General features: G+C 41.9%; 1 protein-coding gene across 12 annotated transcripts in view; it reads right to left on the minus strand.

Annotated features, from left to right (window-relative positions):
- PIEZO2 (piezo type mechanosensitive ion channel component 2) overlaps positions 1 to 23,960 on the minus strand; it is a 423,840-nt gene that overhangs the window by 321,854 nt on the left and 78,026 nt on the right. For all 12 annotated transcript variants that reach the window (XM_075920992.1, XM_075920988.1, XM_075920987.1 and 9 more), the window contains one exon: positions 19,485 to 19,580. In XM_075920992.1, coding sequence (XP_075777107.1) covers positions 19,485 to 19,580 — 96 coding nt within the window. The remainder of the gene's footprint in view (positions 1 to 19,484; positions 19,581 to 23,960) is intronic.

Genomic DNA, 23,960 nt, shown 5'->3' on the forward strand with positions numbered 1-23,960 from the left:
CGTCAGGCTGGAGCACTGGTCAGTCACACCACAGCCATAGCCTCAGCCTTCCTCAGACAGTCAAAGTGTGGTGAGCAGGGCCACCCCGTCTTTTAGGGAAGGCCTTCCCTTGCCAATATTATCTGCCACCCATGCCGCCAGATTTTGCGTTTTGTATATTTCTGCTGTGTGTTCTAAAAATGCCTTATCCCCTTTCTCTTCCTGATTTGGTGTTGCCAATAGACCCCTACCATTATGTCATCTCTACTCCCTCCCCTTTTACTATCATACTGAGACTTTCAACTGCCTGCCTCTCACCTCTGTCTGGTTCTCAAAAGCAGTGTTTTATTCTTGTCAGATAATGCAGTGCCTCCTCCTTTACATAAACCCCATCCCCGCTTGTCCTCCTGAAAAAACTATACCAATATTCCTGACATTGGATTTATCCCTTCAAGCGTGTGATGCCAATTAAGTCATAATTTATCTTATGTATTAATATTTCCAGTTCTTCCTGTTTATTTCCCATACTCCTTGGGAATTAACTTCAGATGAAATAGCAGAACAAAAATCTTGGAAGTCAAACAAGAGTAATTAAAAAAATACTGAAAAAGCTCTGTTCTCAAACTTAGCAGCAGCACTTGCATGAACCCTTAAAAGCCTTTGGAATGGCAACATGATAAATATTTGATGGACAACATCTGGCTTAATGACAGCATCAGTTACTGCTATTCAAATGTAAAGACGAGTGAGTCAGCACATTATTGTTTTCAGCTCAGCTAACACACACAAAACAGACCAGCCCGCTGAGCACTATTTATTTTACAAACTAGTACAACCCAAGTTATCTGTCATAACAAGACAAACACCCATTATCATGGCTATAAAAAGCATTATCATGAATAATTGAATCCAAATGTATCAATGTTTTACTCTGACTACTTGTAAATGAACAGTTTTCTAACTCCAAATTCAGCGCCTGTGATTTGAACAAATGTGCTACATATGTAGGTCCAGACAATGGCCTAAGGAAATACCAATAGGATTGGTGTGGACTTAATTTTCTTCTCTTCCTCTCCCCATTGTCTCTATTTTCTGGTTTCTAAATGCTCTTAGCAAAAATGGTCATGTCATTTTCATTAAAATTAGCAAGTTCTAATGCAGTGCCATTGTGTGGGACTAAGGCAGCAAAAGGAAGCAACAGACGGTCAGTAACACATGGAAGGGTAATTAACATAAATGTTCCTCAACACTTTCTTATTATAGACATGCCAGGGCTAGGTCCTTGTCACCACATAAAGCTATAATTTCTTCTTGAACTATGTTACTGAAGTTTCAGAGGGGTAGTTGTGTTAATCTGTAATTTAAAGCTTAAAACACTAGTGGTCCTGTAGCACCTTAGAGACTAACAATATATATGAGCATTAGCGGGCACAACCCACATCTTCAGATGAGTGATTTGCGCCCACGAACATGAGTGATTTGTGCCCACAAACACTCATGACTGTGTGTGTGTGTGTGTGTGTGTGTGTGTGTGTGTGTGTGTGTGTGTGTAGTTAGTCTCTAAGGGTACAGAGGCATGTAGGATAGGCTACCCGACATAGTCAATGAAGCTGGGATTTAAATATCCCTAGCCACATTAAAATAAAAATGGCCACCACGCTGTGCTGGCTCAGTTGATCATTGGCACAATGCAGGAGTCAAGACGCGGATAGGTCGATAGGAAACGCCTTTGTCGACCGCTCCTGTAAACCTCGTTTCATGAGGCATATGGGAGCCGTCAACAAAGACTTTCCTTCTCGACCAATCCGCGTCTTGACTCGCGTGCTGTACCGACGATCAGCTGAGCCGGCACAGCGTGGCAGCCATTTTTATTTTAATGAAACCGGGGATATTTAAATCCCTGCTTCATTGACTATGTCAGGTAGCCTATTTTACATACCACTGTCGGCAGAGACATGTAGTCTAGACATATCCTAAGGTGCTTGTGTGTAGTTAGTCTCTAAGGCTGTGTCTAGACTACATGCCTCTGTCGTCAGAGGCATGTAGATTAGACACATAGGGAAAGGCAAATGAAGCCGCGATTTAAATGATCGCGGCTTCATTTAAATTTACATGGCTGCCGCGCTGAGCCGACAAACAGCTGAGCAGCTGTTCTGTCCGCTCAGCGCGCTAGTCTGGACGCTCCCATGCCGACATCAAAGCCCTTTGTCGGCAGCCCCGTTATTCCTCGTGGGATGAGGTTTACCGGGGCTGCCGACAAAGGACTTTGATGTCGGCAGGGGAGCATCCAGACTAGCACGCTGAGCGGACAAACAGCTGATCAGCTGTTTGTCGGCTCAGCGCGGCAGCCATGTAAATTTAAATGAAGCTGCGATCATTTAAATCGCGGCTTCATTTGCCTTTGCCAAAACAACAAATCTACATGGCTCCGTCGACAGAGCCATGTAGTTTAGACGTACGTACCCTAAGGGTATGTCTACACTAGCCCCCTAGTTCGAACTAGGGAGGCTAATGTAGGCATTCAAAGTTGCAAATGTAGCTCAGGGTATTTAAATCCCGAGCTTCATTTGCAACTTCGAATGCCTACATTAGCCTCCCTAGTTCGAACTAGGGGGCTAGTGTAGACATACCCTAAGGTACTAAAGGACCTCTTGTTTTTTCAGTTTTTATATTCCTGAAGGAACTCTTACAGAAATCCCGAACACAAGTTGGGAGACAGAGGGAAAAGCAAAGGCGAACCAACAAAGGGACTGAGTGGTATGCCAAGGGATTCTCTCTCCTGAAGTTCAGATTCCAAGGTCTTCCCATGGGGTATTAAGAGCTGAACTCCTACCCCCCTCCTTTCCAGTCCCTCCTACAGAAGCTTTATTTCATTTTATTTTTTTAAATATATACTAGAAATGGAACCAAGATATAAAATCTGGGCCTACACCCAAACTTCTTCAAATTCCTGGGCGTCAGACTTCAAGATTTTAGTCCACTACAAAGGCAGGGCCAGCCACAAAGTTCAGGTTAGGGTCAGATCTAGGTCCAAGCCTGTCTATATAACTCACACTTACATGATGTTACATTCGACAGGCAATTTTAATGAGCCTTATCACTACATTCTACTCCCTTCTACTAAATGATCCAAACTGGATTAACAAAGGAAACACGAAACAGCAGCCAGCCATTCCAGCATGCCTAATTTGTGGAATACTTAGGCACTACCGCTAACCACCTCCCGCTCTCTCCTGATTGCATGTTGAACAAGGTATTTACTATCTGAAGCAAAATTGGGGAGAATTAGGGAGGAGACTAAGTCCTTCAAGCAAGAGAAACACACCAAATATAAATACAGTTTATTTATTTGAGAGAAAGAAAGTAAACCACAGAAGACATATTTCAAGTAGCACAAGTCAGGCAGTTTTCTAACAGAGAAGAGATTTATGATGAACAGCCCATGCTGCAACCAAAGCAACAACAAATGATGCCATTGTCACAGCCTGGCCTGCTGGCTAGTTCAGTCTGTAGCTCATTTTAAGTGCTCCTTCAGGCATCATCTGGTTGCCTGCAATATTGTACATGCTGGATTCAGGGCAGACCTTGAAGTACTGTAGTACGATTTTATGATCTCAGGCAGGGCAATATCAACAGCAGAGTAACTGAAAACAGCTGCAATTACTTTTTTGAAACACTGTCTCATGCTGCTTTTACAGGAATTCCTCTCATCTTTAGGTTGATCACAATAATAAAAACACATACCTACCGTATTTTCCAGCATATAAGACGACTTTTTATGCTTAAAAACATCCCCCAAAAATCGGGGGTCGTCTTATACGCCGGGGCTTTTCTCGCCCCGGAGGACACAGACTGCGGGACCTCGCGGTCCTGCCGCCCGTGTACTCCGGGGCGAGAAAAGCTGCTCCGCGTCTCCCTGGTCTGCAGACCAGGAAGACGCGGAGCAAAGATGCGGAGGGGCTCGGGCTGCCCGAGCCCCTCCGCTGCTTTGCAAAGCCGCGGGGGAAGCCGGCAGCGGGGCAGCCCAGGCATGCTGCGGCTGTCCCGCTGCCGGCGTCCTCAGAGGCTTTGCTCCCAGTGCCTCTGGTCTGCTGGGGACCGTCTCCAGCAGACCAGGGACACCGGGAGGAAAGCCGGGGAGGCCGAGGGGCACTGGGGCGCTGCCGGTTGGCCTCTTAAGGAGGGGTAGTCTTATACGGCGAGTATAAGACGAAAACCTATCTTTTCACTAGAAAATTAGGGGGTCGTCTTATACGCTCAGTCGCCTTATACGCTGGAAAATACGGTAACGGTTTACTGGATTTTCTTCCTTCTGCCTTAATGACAACATAATCAGACATGATTCTTTAAAATATAATGGTACTTAAAAAGGGGGCTAACAAAAGTGTTTTAATAAAAAAAACAGTCAGGTAGCTTTATATGTCTCCTCCTATTTTATATTCAATATTTAAACATAAAATTATATGGTACCACTCTCCCCCTTCAGACAAATCCACAGTTCTTTTTCTTTTCACTATTAAGCAAATCCTCAATCCTTCCAACCGGTCACATAAAGGAGCTGTGAGCAGTTCTCCATTGTTACCAAGCAAAAGGAAACTTTCAACACTGCCACAGAGTCCCCCCAAACACTACAAAGTTATAAGTTATCATAGCCATTAGGCCCCTAGTAGGGAAATTGGGAATTGGCCAGTGGATATATGTGATTACAGATCCACAAGCCTTTCATTCAAATCCTGTAATACGCTGGAGTGCAGGCAATGCTCTGTTCCCTGCCGAGGATTTAGGTGACAATACCTCTCGCTATTGCACAGCAGACTTACAATGGACACACTGCATTCAGGGTTCTCTAATCCCACAGAGGAGAGTGGAGCAGGATCCTCTGTTCTGTTATTATTATAGCTAGATTTTGGGCTATTAGAGGGGACCAGCTTCTACTACAGCAGTAAAGATAATACAATCATCTCACTGCAATAAGAAAATTCCCTTCTTATTAGTGTTCTGATTTTCTTTACATCTTAGGGACCAAATTGTGTTGTTCGTTCCACTGGTTTAAGACATGAGTAATATCACTAGGACTTGATCTACACTAAAAAATTAGGTTGACACTGCTGTTTGCATCAGCAAGAAAAAAAAAAACCTCTGACCAGAGTAGATGAAGCTCTGTTAATGGAAGAACACGTCAATCAACATATCTAACTTCATTTAGGGAGGTGATGATCCTACGTCAGTAGAAAACCCCTTACATCAGTGTAGTCTGCATCTAAACCATGGAATTATACTAGCATAACTATTTCAATATAGCTACAGTGATATAGGGATCACAGTGTTACCCTGCTGGCGTAACTCAGTAGAATCTGCCACTAAAACTAAATACAAGAATTGGTCCATTATAGTTAGTGCATATTTGCTAATGATGCTATCCAGTGATATTTGGACAGTGAGAGGAGGTGTAAAATTACACATTTCCACAGAGCTGTTTAAACAATCAACTTCTAAGAAGTACATTGGATTGCAAATTTTTCTTTTAATTATTCTGAATTAAATTTACCAAATGTGGCTTCAGTTTGTGTACACACTTTTTTTTATGTTATTAGCCATTCGTATACACAAATGAAAGAATGTAGATGACTAAATCCAGATATAGTGCACATTTGGAAGACTCTGACTTGGACTTCATGAATTTCTTGATGTTAGTTCATTTCAGTTATCCAAAATTTTTAAAAAGTTTCTATAGGCTTAGAGGAAATTAATTTTATTTGCTTATATATGGCAGAAATAAATACAGGTTTACAGATCCTAGCATCCAAATGTATTGTTTTATATAAGAGGGATAAATCATGCAGACAAATTATGCACCAAAGTCATGAAATGAGCTACAAATGCAATAAAAGAATCAGGTATTCCAACACTTAACAAAATGGCGGGAAGAAGAAATGCTGCAGACACTCCTCATCTGCAGTGCCATTTGATCTGGGGCCGAGTCAGAAAGCATGCTTAGTGCAGTATGGAGACATTAGGACAGCTGAGAGACCCAGGTCCAACAACTGCAAGGCTAGAATCACTATGCAGTTTAGAAGCTCAAACATGATCTTGGAAATATCAAGTCCACACTCCTGGGTCCTAGAAACCTAGGTTTCCAATGCAGTGTAGGCATATCAACAGGTGCACCAGAATGAGGCTGATTGTTTCCAGAGGTGCTTTAACTTCTTCCTGGCAAGGGTGAAGATCTGCTCCATCACAATCTGAAGTTCTTAAATGTAGACAAATTTAGTTATGGAATAAAACTACTCAGTACAACGTGATTCAACCATGAATTCATTATTTACCTCTAGGCACTATCATAGGACCTAACCACATCAGGAGCTCATTCACCTGCACAGCTACTATTGTGATATATGCCATCATGTGCTATCAATGTCCCTCTGCAACATACATTGGCCAAACCAGAGAGTGTCTACACGAAAGAATAAATGGACACAAATCAGACATCAAGAACAGTAACATTTAAAAACCAGTGGGAGAGCCAAAAAAAAAATCTAAAACCAGACAGCAGAGTGAAACTGCAACATGGGAATTCATATGCAAATTTTACACCATCAAATGGGTCAGAATAGAGACTGGGAGTGACTAACTCACTACAAAAAGTAATTTACGCCGTTGGTGTAAACCTTCTCATCAACAGTTGGGAGCAGGCCACATCCTCCCTGATGGAGTTGATCCTTCGCATAATGTAACATTCCCATCCTTGCGTGTGTGTTTATACCCCCGAACTAAAGTTTCCGCTTCATGCATGTGACAGTGGGCTCCAGCCCACAAAAGTACATATCCAAATAAACTTGTCAGTCTCTAAGTTGCCAAAGGACTCCTTGTTATTTTTCCTGACACAATCTAACATGGCAACCCCTCTGCATCTTGACACCCTGAAAGAGTTTTCTATGCCTCTGTTTACAAATAGTTTGAGGGATAATAGGATAACAACGCTTTCAGTACCAGGTCCTTGCATAATAGCAATTGCTAACACTCGTAAAAATGGCAGCAATCTGATTGCCAGTATGTTACATAAACAGTTGTCTTAGCCCATGCTCTAGTACCCCAACAATACAGCAACGTTTCTAGTGCCTATATCCATGCCCTATTTTCACACAATCACAACTATCTCCAGGACTTCTTCAATGTTGTCCTCAATCTAGGGAGCTCTTATCCAACTCCAGTTTGCAGAGACACTGCTCCTCTTTCCATTCAGATCTCTCCTGACGATACACATTTTCTGTGATAACACAAAAAAGCACCAATTATTTAATAATATAAATTCAAGTAAAAATCCTAGTTATTTCCTCCTTTTAGCTTCCTATTATACCCTGTATACCATGCCTGTTTTGCTTTGGTTGTAAAGGTTATGGCCAGGTGCAGTCTGGATTCTCTGACTTATTAAACTCCAAAACCACACCTGGCACTTGAAGGATGATGATGATGAAAACTTGTGTCTACAGCATAAAATCAGCCATCTACCTGGAATCTCCGATGATAGAGATTTAGAGAGGCCATGGGTAAAGGGACACAGAATCAGAGATCTATCTTCTCACATCAGAACACTTCATTTTGCAAAACTTCAGACAAACCAAAGGGTACAGTTGCTGTGCTACAGTTGCTGTGCTACAAAATGCTCAGGCAATGAATGGAGGATTTCCATTTCCAAGGCGGTCAGTTTGATGCTCTTCATAAGCACTACATTCACTTAAAATTAATTTTAAGAAGGTTTCCCCGCCCCCAACAAAATGATTTGGCGTGAAAGTAGTAAGAACGGTATGTGTCATTAGCAATGAACAGAAAAGCTCTCCGCTTAGGCAAAAGCAAGAGAATTTGCAATGTTGGGCTAGATCTTAAAGATATATCATTTTTACTAAAATTTGCCTGAGTAAGGAATGAGTAAGTACTCCTAGAACTGGCCTGTCAGTTATAATGAACTCCACTGTTCACCCCCTGGGAATATGCATGATGCTAAAAATGAAGAAACCTAGCTGAGATGCAGTATTTTGAGCCAAAGGATGTTTATGTAGCTGACTGGCATGGCTCCATAAACAGACATATGCCCAATCCAGTAAAAATCAAAATTTTAATTGCTCAAAAGCATTTTCTGAACTATAAATAAATCTCTCTGATGCCTCAAGCCTATACAAAGACATTCAGTGGCTCTAGGGAATCAAACAGCTCTCTCTCGCTCTCTCTTTAGTCAGCAACCCAGTAATTCCTTAGTGTACTCTATAATTGACACCTAAAAGGCAACGGGCAATAAATCTTTGCCAAAAAAAATGGAAGAAATTATCTCTGCGGTTACATGGTTACACTATGGAATCAACCTCTCTGAAACACTTAACGTACAGTATTGCCCAGTCAAAAAAATTCAGAAATCATGAGTAAGACTCCCCCAAATTTTTAAAATAATTTTTTCCTGTCTGATATTTTAACTCTCCCTCTTCTTCCTCCATGTACGTGACGATTACAGCACTGCCAACTTTCATGTATTCAGAGTCAATCAGACCATTCTGGCCCCAGCTATAGGAGCATTCACAGCACAGAATCTAATTACACTCAGGGCCAATGGCTGTAGGCACTGTACAAACACATACTACAAGTTGGACCACACTCGTCTGGCCCCCTCAGGGCCTGACTGATCCTGAACGAGAAGATTTGCTGGACCAGGGAAGATTCCTCCCATCCTGGCCCATGCTGCCACTAGGTTAGGGCTCCTGCCTGCCCCTGCTGTTGCCCCAGCCGCCCGGGGCAGAACTCCACAGCCATCTGCGCAACAGGGACAGAGCTCAGCAACCACCTGGGTCCATGACTGGGGCAGTGCAGCCGCCTGGCTCTGTGGCTGTGACCAGAGCTTTGCAACAGGGGCCGAGTTCAGCAGCTGGCTCCACAGCCAGGGCTAGAGCTACGCAGCCAGAGCTGGTGCAGAGGGCCGGGGCCAGAGCTCCATGGCCGGAAACAGAGCTCCCTGCCCCCCCACCTCCTCACAGGTTTGCTGGTGCCCCCTACCATGATCCTGCCCTGCCACCAGACCTCCCTGTCTAGGCTCTGTGGTCAGGCCTAGACTGGTCAGGCCATACACGGAGATGCATATTTTGTTTGTATTAAACAGCATGTGTGAGGCAGCAGAGGAATGCAGGGCATCAGGACACTTGATTTCTATTTCTGTCTCTGAAAACATGTTGTGGACTAATGATTACCAGTGATAAGACCAAAGGCAGCACCAGCCTAGAGTTGCCAACGCTCTAATTCCATAAAGCTGAACATCCTTGCCCTGCCCACAGCCCACCCACAGGAAGTATGGGTCGCAGGTTTAAAACTAATAAAAGAAAGTTCTTCTTCACACAGCGTGTAGTCAACCTGTGGAACTCCTTGCCAGAGGAGGCTGTGAAGGCTAGGACTATAACAGAGTTTAAAAAGAAGCTAGATAATTTCATGGAGGTTAGATCTATAAAAGGCTATTAGCCAGGGGATAGAAATCCCTGGCCTCTATTTGTCAGAGGCTGGAGAAGGATGGCAGCCGGCAGGAGACAAATCGCTTGATCATTGTCTTCGGTCCACCCCCTTCGAGGTACCTGATGCTGGCCACTGTTGGCAGACAGGCTACTGGGCTAGATGTAAGTAGGGGTGGGGTAGAAGCTGCAGCAGCCTCAGGTTTTGCACCTGGCTTCCCCCATGCCCCACAGGTGACCTGCCACCTGCTCTGCCAGCTCTGGGTCCCAGTATCCAGGCACCAGCACTCCCAATAGTTCCACTGGATTCATCACCCCCAGGGTCCTGCCACCCACTGTTCCTGGAGTCCAAGCCATTGTCCCTGGAGGCTCAGCTGCAGCTCAGAGCCCCAACCCTGGACTGTGGCTCCATAGCCACCCCCAGATGTGACTATGGTTGCCAACTCTCCTGGACTGGATGCCATTTGTGACAATGGCTGGCTAGCAGCCAGCACTAAGGGGGGGGGCACAGCTCAGCACCCTTACCCTGAAAATAGTTCCAGCACTACTGCTCTATCCTCCCCATCTCTGTCACTTGTTCTCCCCCACCCCTGCTCACGTGCTCACTTTCATTGCAAGGTCCAAACGGGGAGGCTGAAAGCTACAGGTGCATGAGGATGAGAGGGGCACAGGGTTGTATAAGGACATGGTAGGAGTGCAGCAGTGTATGGAGGGGAATAGGGTGCAAGAATATGGTGGCTCTGGGAGGTGAAAAGGATGGGTGGGAAAGAGCTGTAAGGGGTATAGGATTGGAATGGGATGGGGGATGGCTGCAGTGAGGAGTATGTGGGGGCAGGAAAGGGGTGGGAGGTGGGATGGGAAGGGTGCAATGACAGGAGGATATGGAGAGTTGTGGTATGGAGAGATGGGATTTAAGACATGGAGGGATTCAGGGAGGGGGATGGGTTTGGGAGGGATGCAGTGTGAGGGATGAGAACAAGAGGTGGGATGAAATGACAGAGGGATGAGAGGGGTTGGGATCAGAAGGGATGCAATGAGGGGTACTGTTGGCAGGATGGAACAGGGGGAGGGGAGGAGATGCACAGGAGATGGGGATACACATACCTTGAATTCCTGAGTGTTAGCAATGGGGCGACAGACCACGTACAGCACATGTCAAGCCCCGCCACACGTGGCATGTGAGAAGAAGGCCACCATCAGGCAGCAGCAGGAGAGGCAAGCTTCACTGCCACCACACAACCCCTCAAAAGCCTCCTGATGCGTGCTCGAGTGGTTCTCCTCCGCTCCCCAGACCAAGCCAATGGGAGCTGAGCCTCCAGCCAGGCAGGAATATAGCATTCAGATAACCCACCCACTCACACCACCACCACCACAAGCAGCCCTGATAGCTAGAAGCCAGATCCAGCAGCTTGGCTACTACCCCCCAGGCTGCAGAGCAGCTTGCAGAGAACCTGCCAGCCCCACTGTGACTAAGCAGCAGAGAATCAATGGCCATGTCAGCAGTGCTAACCAGAGCCTTCAGGATTTCTTTTTGATCATGTGTTGTGGTCCAAAACTGGGCACCTGGTCACCCTACATCAGTCCTGTGGTGGCTGAACTCAGTACCTCTGCATAGAAATGCATGAACTCTTGCCCCTCCAACTAAACCATCAGCGCACTCAGCATAGAAACAGTAGCAAATCTGTAAACCTCTAAATTCAACCTCTATGGTTGAATTCATCATCTAAGGATGTTAAGAGGCAGGTCACTGACTAATTGTGTAGTCAATACAATTTGTGTTGACTACATGATTAGTTGATAAGGGAAGGTGCTCTGTCCCAGCTCATGCCGGTCCAGGAGCTACCCCTTGTGTTCTCTACAGCACGGGTGAAAGACAGGATGGGGGACAGAAAGGGCTCATAGAATCCTCCCAGATATGTATTGAAATGATCATCACAGATGCTTTGATACATTTCAGAATATATTTGCAGCCTAATTAATCCATATGTAGTGTCTTCTGTCCTTCTTCCAACACAGCGGGGCTAAAAATATTATTGAATATTTGAGGTTTGTGCATGGTTTATAAATATTCATATTTAAAATGGATAATTCTTATTACATTAGCTCCTCAGCCAAACAAAATATAAAAATACCTGGTAGATATTTATTTTGAGCCAGATTCTGCTAGTCTTCTCTCACACTGAGTATTATCTTATTCCAAAAGTAGCTCAATTCATTTTGTTACCCACCATGACTAAAGACAGCTGAATCTGATCCATGACTTTTCTAAAGTGAAGTATATTACCTGGTTAAGAAGACTTCTTATTCACAATTAGCATAATATAAATTGGCAACTGGATTAAGAAGCCTCTGGTAAACCTAACAGAATGCAACCTCACGTCTGTTACGGAAAACTTGTTATTTAGTACTGATAAATGAATAATTTCTCCTATCCAAGTCAAGTACATTTAAAATAAAAGACATAACCTGGATTATTCTAATCTTTCCTGACAGAAATAAGATCATCATTAAAACAGTTATAAACGCATTACTCTCTTGATCCTCAAAATCAGGGCAACAGAATTAGTTTGCAACAGGTCTATTAAACTGTTACTAATTATTTGTCATAAGAGAGCTACTGTAGGTATTAAACCAGTCACTAGTCAGACACTGTTTGTATAAGGAAAATTATTACCTAAAGGCTGTGTGTTTTTAGAATTATTGTAAAATTATAGTTGCATCAAGATTAGCTGCTGTTGCAAGGATTGATAACATAAACAATTTTTAACCACCTCCATTATAAAAAGGAAATAATTGATTATCTGCATTGATATATCCTTGTGATCATTTTTAGAGAGAATTCTGCACTTTGTGCTTATATTAATATCATAATAGTCAGTGATTGATTTCAAGACCTATAAATATTTGGTTAAACAAATAATTAGCCAAGATGAACAAACAATGAACCGAAAGAATTTTAAATGCATAGATTATTTGTGATTATGTTCTCTATTATTCAACCAACTACATGAATGGTTGAACAGCATATCTGCAAATACCATGTTCAACTCATTTTTTCAGTCAATTGAATATCTTTATTTTTTTGCTTTAGATGGAGATGATGTGGCATGTTAGAGATGGCTGAGATCTCAGATCAAAGGGCAAGAACATAACTCAGAGAAAAAGAATTGTGCACATTATAACAGGAGATAAGATTTTATATTGAGTTATTTTAGCAATAGTATTTTTAGAAGATAAACATTACAGAGCGAAGAGGAAAAAGGGATTTCACATGCAATACGATATTTTACTCTCCATGAAAACCTACTAGCTTGTCGTAGGCCTCCTTGGAAGTGGGAAGAAAAGATCAACAAAGGAAAATAAACTAGGTAGAAAACCAAGGAAATAGTAGAAGAGCCAAAGGAATGAGAAAAATGGATGGGAAGAGGAATGGGCATGGTGATTGAAGAGTGTATGTAGTAGGTGGATGAGTGGAATGGGTCAGAGAGAGACAGAGACAGAAAATGTGAAAAAATGGACAAAAAATATAAAAGTAAAAATTAGATGGAGGGGAAGAGAGAAAAATTTAAAAACCTTTTGTTTTAAATTTGAAACAAAAATGAAAGAAAAGACTTTAGTGAAAAATTAATTAGTGTGAACACATTAAAAATAGGAGCAAAGACTCAGATATTGTACAGACTAAAAAATGAAATTCAGAAAGAGAAAAAAGAAACAAAACAGCTAGGGAAACAGAGAGAGAGGTTTATTTTTTCTATTTTAAAGAAAGTTTGCTTTATTGTATATTTTGATTCTCTGAGGTAATGGTGGTATGGGTGATTCTAGTTAAATAACTATACATTTTCCCCTTCTATGTTCTGAGAAGACACACACGATAGAGAAAGATATCCAAACATACTTTCAAAGTCAGCAGGCTAAGGTATTTAACCTTCCACATTCCACACATTTCAAGCAATCTTCTTCAGACTGTCTATTCTAATACAGTAAGTTGGGATTTTAAATTCTTTGACTCTTTATACAAAATTCACCAAGACATCACACTGTAGCCAGAGTATGAGCAGTGTAGTACACCATGATATAAAATCTTATGAGACCATCTAAAATGTTTTAAAAAACACTCCCTGACTGAAAAAAATGCTCTATTGACAATGACACTTACTTGATTGTATACCCATGAAACCACTTCAAAATGTGTTTTAAATTTAAAAACACAAATAAAATGAGAGGATGGAGATGACAGTCAATAAATTTCACACTTGGTTGTTAAAAAATGTCTACGTTTAAGTTGTCAATCATTCTTGCTGGAACGAAAAGGGCAGAACAAACAAACAAACAAAAAAACACATAAAATAAACACAGTAACCGGATATTAGCTAGGAAACTGCACCCGTATTCCCCATCTAGGTTTGCTCCTTCCGCCTCATGTGTCACCTTCAGTGCTTTTAAGAGAAACTTTAATCCACATCTGGGCATTTACTAATGTTTCATTTTCTCACTGTCCTTGTAATTTTCCATAGTAAAAAAGATTGACAGTTTTAGTTAGATTGGGATTTCCTAACATGCTGAGGATTTGCTTTTTATTATTTTATTTTATTTTTCAATTCTGTATTTGCTGGCTGCACTGGACATTTAAGCATCCAAGCATAAACTAATCCCACCCATTGGGCCCCTGCCAAAGCACTGTATTCATGTCACTGAGATTTTGGAGTGGGGGGGGAGGAGTACTCACAGATTAAAACTTTGAGAGGGGGAAAATTAGAGACCTATATTAGAAATATATGAATTAATGAATGTTATAGAGAGGGAAAGTTGAATGTTCCTCTTAATTCTGTAATACATGATGATATTGGATTCAAAACTAAGAAATGATAGTTTGGGAATTAAGTTACTGAAGTGAGTCTTGGGAGTCCTGAGTTCAAATCCTGCCACATACTCCCTAGACGTGTATTATTTTTGGCCAAGCCAATAAGGGTACATCTAGACTACAGGCTTTTTTTGATAGAGACTTTGTCAACAGATACTGTTGACAAAGCCTCTGTCGAAAAATAGTATCTAGGCTACAGCCAGTTCTGTAGACAAAGCAAGCTGCTTTTTCGACAGAGAGTCTAGAAGCTCTCTTTTGAAAAAGCAGTGTGGGGATGCAATAGCGCCTTTTTTCGACTTAACTGTCGAAAAAAAGGCGTTATTCCTCGTAGAATGAGGTTTACCGCTGTCGACAAAACTGCCGCATTCGCAGGTGTAATTTTGTTAACAAAACCCTGTAGTTTAGACACACCCTTAGGGTGGGATAATCATAAGCACTCGGCTTTGGCCTAACTACTCCCATTGAAGTGAACAAAAGACTACACACCTTTGAAAATTCCACCTTATTCTTGGGATGCCTCAGTGCTCCCTTGGTAAAACAGATTTAATAATACTTCTTTTCTTTCATTGTTTGAACATCTTGTCTATTTTGACTGCAAACATTGCTCCTTATTATCTGTATGTACTGTGCCTAGCGCAGTGGGGCCCCATTCTTTGCTGGATTCTTCAGGGATACTACTGTACTCAAAATAATTATAAATTAAAAGGCAACATTTACTGTAAAATTGATTAATTGAAAAGATTCTCTCACCTACGTGTAACCAACATGCAGAAATCAATGTGGCATGATATTATTTTGGATCACTTATACTGACAAGGACAAAACATAGTGTAAGTCGTAATGAATTAACCCATTCGGGTGAGGACATTTTACATAGTGCAAGACTAAATTTGACTCCCTTCTCCTCCAATAGAACTTGATGGGGGGCGTAATCTCTTTTCCCCATAAAATATTGTGTATGTAGGTTCTCAAATACTACCTTACTAGAATAGAGGCCATACAAATAAATAAATAAACTCCAAATATCTCTTATAATAATTTCTCTTTTTTCCACCCAATCTTCTAAATAGTTTTGTGCATTAAAACTCTTAGTGTGGCCTAGGACAGAACAGTACTTTAATTTGATAAAAACAATCATTTGGAGTTACATGATTTTTCCATGTATCATAAATAAAACAAAAATATTACAAGTTCCTGAAAAGTTTCCATTTCTCATCTCTTTTCCCCAGTAATGAGAGAAAAGGAGGAATCCCCTGAGGATAGGAGGCTGCACTCAGAAATTTAAACATCTCAATTAATTCAAGAAAGAAGATTGCCTGATGCCACTGATGGGGTGAGAGCAAAGGAGGGTAAATGGAGTAAATGCCAACTTAATTTGCATATACAAGACACTGAAATTGTGTGTGTGTGTGGGGGGGGGGGGGGGAGTAGTATTGTTATTCATCATCAAAATATTCCTACGTAAGTTATTGCTGGTTAATGTGCGGGGTGTATGCATTTGGTGAGAACATGTTACTCAACCCAATTACTATAATCTAAAAAGGTAAGAGGCAGGGGTCTTTCAAACTGGCAGTTGACTAGCATGACTCTCCTTCCTTCTAGGTTCTCTATTACTCGGTGGTCAGGAAAGCAAACATAACAGGAAAATACCGAATCAGATGTCAAGTGTTTTCCAGAAACACATTTTTTTTTAAACTTCTACTTACTATATTTTCTAGAAATGTGTGTCTGTCTATCCATTAGTCCATGTGTTCAAGAATTCCTCCTAAAAAGAAAGAGCTAGGACCACCAAATTTGATATGCAGCTTCCTCTTATCACTACTTGAAGTAAAGCCAGGGTTTGGTTGTGCCAGGAATTCAATTTTCTCTCATAAAATGGAAAAAACAACAAATGGTCTGGTAGCACTATATAGACTAACGAAACATGTAGATGGTATCATGAGCTTTCGTGGGCACAGCCCACTTCTTCAGATGACTGGAGTTTCATCTGAAGAAGTGGGCTGTGCCCACGAAAGCTCATGATACCATCTACATGTTTCGTTAGTCTATATAGTGCTACCAGACCATTTGTTGTTTTTTCCAGTACAGACTAACTCGGCTACCCCCTGAAGCCATAAAATGGAAAGGGAGGGGTCTAGCAGGAGGTATAGTCATACTGTAGAATGACTGCAGGGGGCAGCAAAAGATCAGATGTGGGGACCAGGACAGCTATAACTCCCTTAGGCCAGCAGGGGGCAGTAGTGGATAAAGAGACAGTTATCTACTACATATTTCAGAGTTTTGTCTTTTTGCGTGTCTGTGTGTTTGTCTGTCCCCCCACCTGGAGGACATGCACCCCTTCCCTGGCCATGCCTGCTGCAGCTACAGTAGCCTTGGACAGGTGCTTCTCACCTGGCCCCAAGCTGTTGCAGTGAAAAAGGGCTGGGTTTGTCCTCTCTTCCTGGGGCAGCCTGCATACTGAACCCCTTGTCCTCAGCCCCAGTTCACAATAATGATTTAAAGAAAGAAAGAAAAACAAAACTTATTTAAATTAAGGACCCGAGCAATGCTGGGTAAATCTTCTAGTTTATATTATATACACATATGCACAAAAACACATACAAAATAATAAATAAATATAAATACAATTTTGTATGCAACATGACTCTAGAGTCTATATCCCTCTATATAAATATGAGACACTAGTCATGTCACATAGAATAATTGCCAGAGAAAAGCTATTCTGGGAGAAGGTTGAGACTCCTGCTGCTTAAGGAGAGTCACAGTGACCCCATCCCAAAATGTACCAGGCAGAGGTTACGAGGAGAGTATAAACTGAACCAGACTGTTGGACTAAGTAACTGCTGAAAATGGAAAGGGGGAGCTACAAATGCCACTTGGGAGACTCCACTGGATTGACTGATGAGGTAACAGACGCCTCACAGAAATGTTTCAGAGCCTTTATGCGGATGTGATGCTACTGAGTCAGATACAATTTCCATAGGTGCCTAGTAAACTGACGTTTTTATGTCTGAAGTCTAGATTCCCTGGTTCATTTATTAGAGATGTGTATTCAATAAAATGGTGTTATTTCCCATTAACTATCAGAATGGTGCAGTGTTGTTAGAACTGCTATAGGGAAGCATACTGCATGCACACAGTACCCACAGTAGTCAAAATAAATCCAATATTTGAGGTTATATTTTCAGCCTACACTGTCAACCTCAAAAGGGTGCCATAGAATACCTAGAATACCTCTTTTTCATTCTTGTCCATGTGGAAGAAGCTTACGTTTATCATTTCACCCCATCACTGGCCTGAGTAAAATATAAAATGTTTCTAGAGAAACACTAGGGCTACGTCTACATTGGCATGATCTTGCGCAAATACTCTTTAACGGAAGAGTTCTTGCGTTAAAGTATTTGTGCAAGAGAGCGTCTACACTGACATGTGCCTTTGCGCAAGAGATGTGCTTTTGCGTGAGAGCATCCATGCCAATGTAGATGCTCTCTTGCGCAAGAAAGCACCGATGGCCATTTTAGCCATTGGGCTTTCTTGAGCAAGAAATTCATGTTGCCTGTCTACGCTGGCCTCTAGCGCAAGAACAGTTGCGCAAGAGGGCTTATTCCTGAGTGGGATCATCATAGTTCTTGCGCAAGAATTACTGATCTCATACATTAGAACATCAGTGTTCTTGCGCAAGAATTCGCGGCCAATGTAGACAGGCAGCTGTTTTTGCGCAAAATCATGCCAATGTAGACACAGCCTATTTATCTATCTTTAGAGATTTGTGAATTTGTCTGTGTCTCTATCTGCGAGTGTGTTTGTTCAACAAGTCCTCCTAAATGGTAAGAGCTAGAACCACGAAATCTGGCATGCAGCTTCCTCTTGCAAGGTCAGAATTTGTTTGTACCAGGACAACTGGAAGAGCCGGAAAAGGGAATGGTCAATAACATGGAAGGGAGGGATTGTTCCGTGGGATATGATACTGAGTGTGGCCACTGGGGACAGTCATATCACCGAGACAATTCCTGACAAAGCTGGGGACCTGCCATCTTGCCTGTTAGCACACTGGTAAGTAGCTTCACTGCCCCAAACCCTTTTCTCCTGTCCCAGGCCTTGGCAACAGCATTTGGGGGGAAATGAAGAGTGTGGTGGGAGAGAAAAGACCCCTGGTAGGACGCTGGAGGGCGAGAAAAGGCCCCTAGCTGCCAAGGTGAGGTCTGGGGTGAAGGAGAAAAGGCCTGTGTTGGATAGGACTCCTGCCTCCTCACCCCTTAACCCTCACTCTTGCACACACTCCCCACACCCAACCGTCTATACTGCCCCCGCCATGACATCCTGATGCCTGCACCCCATGCTGCCAGCTCCCTGCCCTGAAGGACCCAGGCAATGCTGGGTAAGTCTTCTAGTTGTAAATTAGGTTATCTGGAAGTATGATAATAGCTTTAATTCAAGTGTCTGATTCAAGCCACGTGATGGTGATTTCTAAACTGCAGGGACTAGTTGAGAAGTTATCTCCCACTCAACCAGTCCCCACAAGCTACTGAGTGACAATATGTACCTCCCATAAAACTCAAAAAGGAAATATTACCTTGCCACAGCAAATTTTCTTTGACTGTTCAATGATCCTGAAGTTACAATACTGTTGCCCAGCAACTTCTGGGAACTGACTTTTACAGATGAACCCATTTATTGTTACCACATGGGAATAACAAATATCCTAAATCTGAAACTGCTTCTGTTTTTTCATCTCTGGAATCCTATTTTTCCCATTTTAATATTAAAGAGTGATTGTTATATGACATGCGGATGATTTTATCCATGATGCATTTAATTACTCAACAGCTGTAGAACTGAAAAAAAAAACCTTTACAAGGTTATGGCAATAGGGAAATCAGTGTTTTGCCAATGTCTGCATAGGTGTCTAAAATATACACCGTATGAAGGAAACTCCATAGCTGAATTTAATTAGATCAGTTACTAGGGAATACTCGCTCCAAGCAAGATTCAGCAAGTTTACATTACATATGACAAAACCAGTTCACTTACTGGAGAAAAAAGTTAAAACCAATGAGAGAATACTGAAGAATTACCTGTAAGACCCCACCCTATATCACCGACAAGATTTTTGTACATATTACATTATATACCTTTAAAAAAAAAATCAGAGAAACTCTTACCTTGCATTGTTGTTTTTGTGGGTTCTGAAAATAGAGGAATGAGCAAGAGGTAGATGAGGTAGACAAAAGAGAGCCCATTGTAACGGAACACACATGCTGCAATGGGAAAAAAAAAAAGAACATGATCATTAATCTGGCCAGTCCATCTGGAATATGCAAGCTTAAATATAAATTGCATTTGCTGTGAGTTGCATATTAGACTAATGCTTATAAGCTACTACACTATTTTTGGGGAAAAATAGTATCATTCACTGTATATGTGCTACAGAATCATTAAAAGTTTAATTTAAGGAAGAAATATAGTGGTTCAAAATATGTCTACAGTATTATATATTTCATTTTAGAGGAAGGCTATGGTTAAGGCAAAAGACAAAAAAGTCAGAAGACCTGGATTCTTCTTCCAGCTGCACCACAGAGTTCCTGTTTGACCTTTCATGAGAGTCACTTGATGTCTGTGTGCCTCATTTTCCTCATCTAAAAAAATGTTGATAATGCTACCTATCTTACAGAGTACAAGAATACTTAAATTATTAATCTCTGAGCTCACCAGACAGAAGGCACTATATTACTTTTAGTAATAATAATAATAATAATAATAGTAATAATAATAATAATAATGTATTCATGAGGAAGACACGTCAAATAATGTTATAAATTTAAAAAACAACAAATAGTCTTTAAGATGCTACTAGACTATTAGTCTGTAACAGGAAAAACTTAAACAATAAACTCGGCTACCCATCTGAAGTTATTAATTTAGTGCACCTAGTGAAATTAAAATCCTTTTCTCCATTTTCCCCTCTTTTTGATTATGCAGAATCTAATACTCATATTTTATTATTAACCACACAAAATTCTGGAATCAAAATGTAATAGCTAGCATTTATCCTTTAAAAAGCACTCTGTTCACTCCAGAACTCTTAAGACCTAAGGTAAACTCCAGATGGTAAAACTGAACAAAAGATCCTGTAGTGGGAAAATTGTGAACCTCCACGTAAGATCTCCACACCAGTGATATTTTAAAATTTCACGCTGATGTCATTAATACCTAGTATTTTCTAAAGGAAGCAAACAGTTTGTTAACTTCTTTCTGTGTTTCTTTTATCACATGTTCAGCATTTCTGCACTTCCACTCAATTTGATACTTCAGGAGTTATTTCTTTAAGAAGCAACATCATTAAAAACAGTGTTTGTGACTTCACAGTTATACTTGAATTGAAGCATAGTCTATATGTACATGAACTCCTTTATTTAAAAAAAACATATCAGGACGTGATCCAACTGCATAGAATTATAGAACTGGAATGAATCTTTATAGGTCATTAAGTCCGGTCCGATGCACTCATAGAAGGACCAAGTACTACCTAGACCATCCTTGAAAAGTGCTTGTTTCACTCACCTGCATTTAAAAAAATCTCTAATGATCAAGATTCTACCTCTACAACCTCCCGAGGAAATTTATCCCAGTGCTTAACTACCCTGACAGGAAGTTTTTCCTAATGTCCAAACTAAACTCCCTTTGCTGCAATTTAATCAACTGCTTCTACTCCTATTATCAGAGGTTATGGAGAGTAATGTTTTCCCTTCTAGGTACTTGAAAGCTATCATATGCCCCCTCTGAGTCTTCTCTTTTCCAGATAAAACAAATCCAATTCTCTCAATCCTCGCTCATGTGTCACGTTTTCTAGACCTTTAAATCATTTTTGTTACTCTTTGTTGGACTTTCTCCAATTTGTCCAATCTTTCCTGAAATGCCTGTGTGCCTACAACTGGATAGAATACTCCATTTGTGGCTAATCAACGTAGAGAAGAACAGAAGAATTAAGTCTCATGTCTTGCTTTCAACACTGCTGCTAATGAAACCTAAGATAGGTTTGCTTTTTTGAAACAGTGTCACAGTGTTGACTCATATTTAGTTTGTAGTTCACAGTGACCCCCCCCCAATCCCTTTCTGCAATACTCCTTCCTAGACAGTCATTTCCTATTCTGTATGGCTACGTCTACACTGCAGGCTTCTTGCGCAAGAAGCTTTTGGGGAAAGAGATCTTTTGCAAAAACTTCTTGCGCAATTGCGTGTCCACACTGCAAAAGTGCATTGGAAAAGTGATGCGCTTTTGTGTAAGAGAGCGTCCACACTGCATGGACGCTCTCTCACAAGAAAGCTCTGATTTCCATTAACAGAATGGCCACCAGGACACCTGTGCTTCTTTCAATAGGCTGTTTTTGCACACACGAAAAACCTGCTGCCCATCCACACACACCTTTTTGAGCAATAAGTCTTGCGCAAAAAGGAGTTATTCCTTGTAGAAAGAGGAATACCTATACCACGATTACAGTGAATTGACAGAACAGAGGGGTTAATTTTCTTGCGCAAAAACGGGCTTGAGGTGTGGATGCTCCATGAGTTTTTGTGCACAAACAGCTGGTTTTGCGCAAAAACTCTGCAATATAGACATAGCCTGAGTGTGAAACAGATTGTTCCTTCCTACATGGAGTATTTTGCATTTTCCCTTATTGAATTTCATCCTATTTACCTCAAACCATTTCTTCAATTATCCAGATAATTTTGAATTCTGACCCTGTCCTCCAAAGCACTTGCAATCAGCTTGGTGGTATCCACAAATTGTAAGCGTACTCTCAATGATTTAGATAATGACATAGATGCAGAATATTGAAGATAACCAGACTTAGAACTGATTTCTGCAGATCCGCACTTGATATGTTGTTCCAGCATGACTGAACCATTAATAACCACTCTCTGGGAATGGGTATCCAACCAGTTATGCACCTACCTTATAATAGCCCCATCTAGTTTGTATTTTTCTAGTCTGTTAATAAGAAGGTAATGTGAAATTGTAGCAAATGACCTACTGAAGTCTAGAAATAATTGCTTTAATAAAAGCCTCATCCATCTCTTCTTCCAGATTATGTGGCCGATAGTAAACCTCTACCATGACATAACTCATTTTATCTTTACCCTCTCAAACGTGTCCTGTTTTAATATCCTCCATCCAGCGTGCATGCTCCCTTTTTCCCTGTCTTCCCTTCCTAAGCTAACTGTACCCAGCTATATCAACATTCCAGTCTTGCGTATTAGCTCACCATGTCTCTGTAATGCCAATTACATCATAGTTGTGTTTATTAACTAGCATTACAAGTTCTTCCTGCTTATTCCCTATACCGTACACTTCTCACATTAGTATATATTTAAGATACTGATCGAGTTTCCCACCCCCAGTTGTCTTGTTTCTCTTTATCCTTGCTATTACAGCCCATGCTCCCCTCTCCCCCACCCCCAATTTCTGACCCTTCTCCCAGGTTTTTGACTTATCTGTGGGCTTTGGTCATGCCCCCATCAAACCTAGTTTAAAGCCCTCCTCTCTAGGTTAGCTGGTCTGTATCCTAACATGCTCTTTCCCTTTCTCGAAAGGTGAACCCTATCTCTGCTTAGCAGTCCTTCCTGGGACAGCATCCTGTGGTCAAGGAAGCTGAAGCTTCCTGACTATACCATCTTCACAGTCAAGCATTCATCTCCAGGATGTATCTGTCTCTGCCTGAGACCGGAAGGATTGACGAAGCCACTACCTGTGCTCCAAACCCCTTCACCCAGAGTTCCAGAGCCCTGTAGTCATGCCTGATCTGCTGAGGATCATAACTTGCAGTATCATTAGTGCCCATATGTGTGAGTAGCATGGAGGGCCAGATGATTCTCAACAATCCCTCTGTAAGATCTCAGATATGGGCCCCTGGAAGGCAGCATTCCTCCTGGGAAGTCATGTCAGGATAACAGATGGGTGCCTCTATTCCCCCACAGAAGAGAGTGTCTCCAACCACCATTACACTAGGTTTCCTCCTGACAGTGGTGGATGAAGACCTCTCAGCCCTGGGGATACATGTCCAGCTTAGGGGGTGATTCCTCATTTCTCATCACCAGGGTAGCGTAACAGTTCTGCATCACCGTGGTCGGCAGGTTAGGTTTGAGGGTGGAACACTGTTTGCTGCCAGCAATAACCAGTAGCCAGTGTGCTTCCTGTGGCAAAGCCATCTCCTCACCTGGTGGGGTGCAGCAGTCCTTTGTATCTGAATAGCATCCTCAGCCTTGCATTTCTCCATATAAATACGCTCAAAGAATTCCTCCTGGGCATGGATGTTCCTCAGCCTAGCCACCTCCTCCTGCCGCTCACCCACCTGCCTCTGGAGACATTCCACCAGCAGAAACCTTTCATACTGCATGGTCCTCCCAGCCAACCTTTCTGTACATGCGAAATGCAGGCCACATTCTCTGCAAAACTACACCAGGATTTGGGTGGCTGTCTCCAGGGTACAGTTGTCTGTCTGGACAGAGGCACAGGTGGTGGACACAGAAGCAGCACAGGCACAAGCGATGTATCCTTTCCTCACCATAATGGCTATATTAGGACTCCGTCCTACAGATTCCTTCTCAGACCGGCCCAGTTTTCAGCCTGGGCCACTTAA

Source organism: Pelodiscus sinensis, chromosome 2, assembly GCF_049634645.1.
Source record: "Pelodiscus sinensis isolate JC-2024 chromosome 2, ASM4963464v1, whole genome shotgun sequence".
NCBI classification, from domain to species: domain Eukaryota; kingdom Metazoa; phylum Chordata; order Testudines; family Trionychidae; genus Pelodiscus; species Pelodiscus sinensis.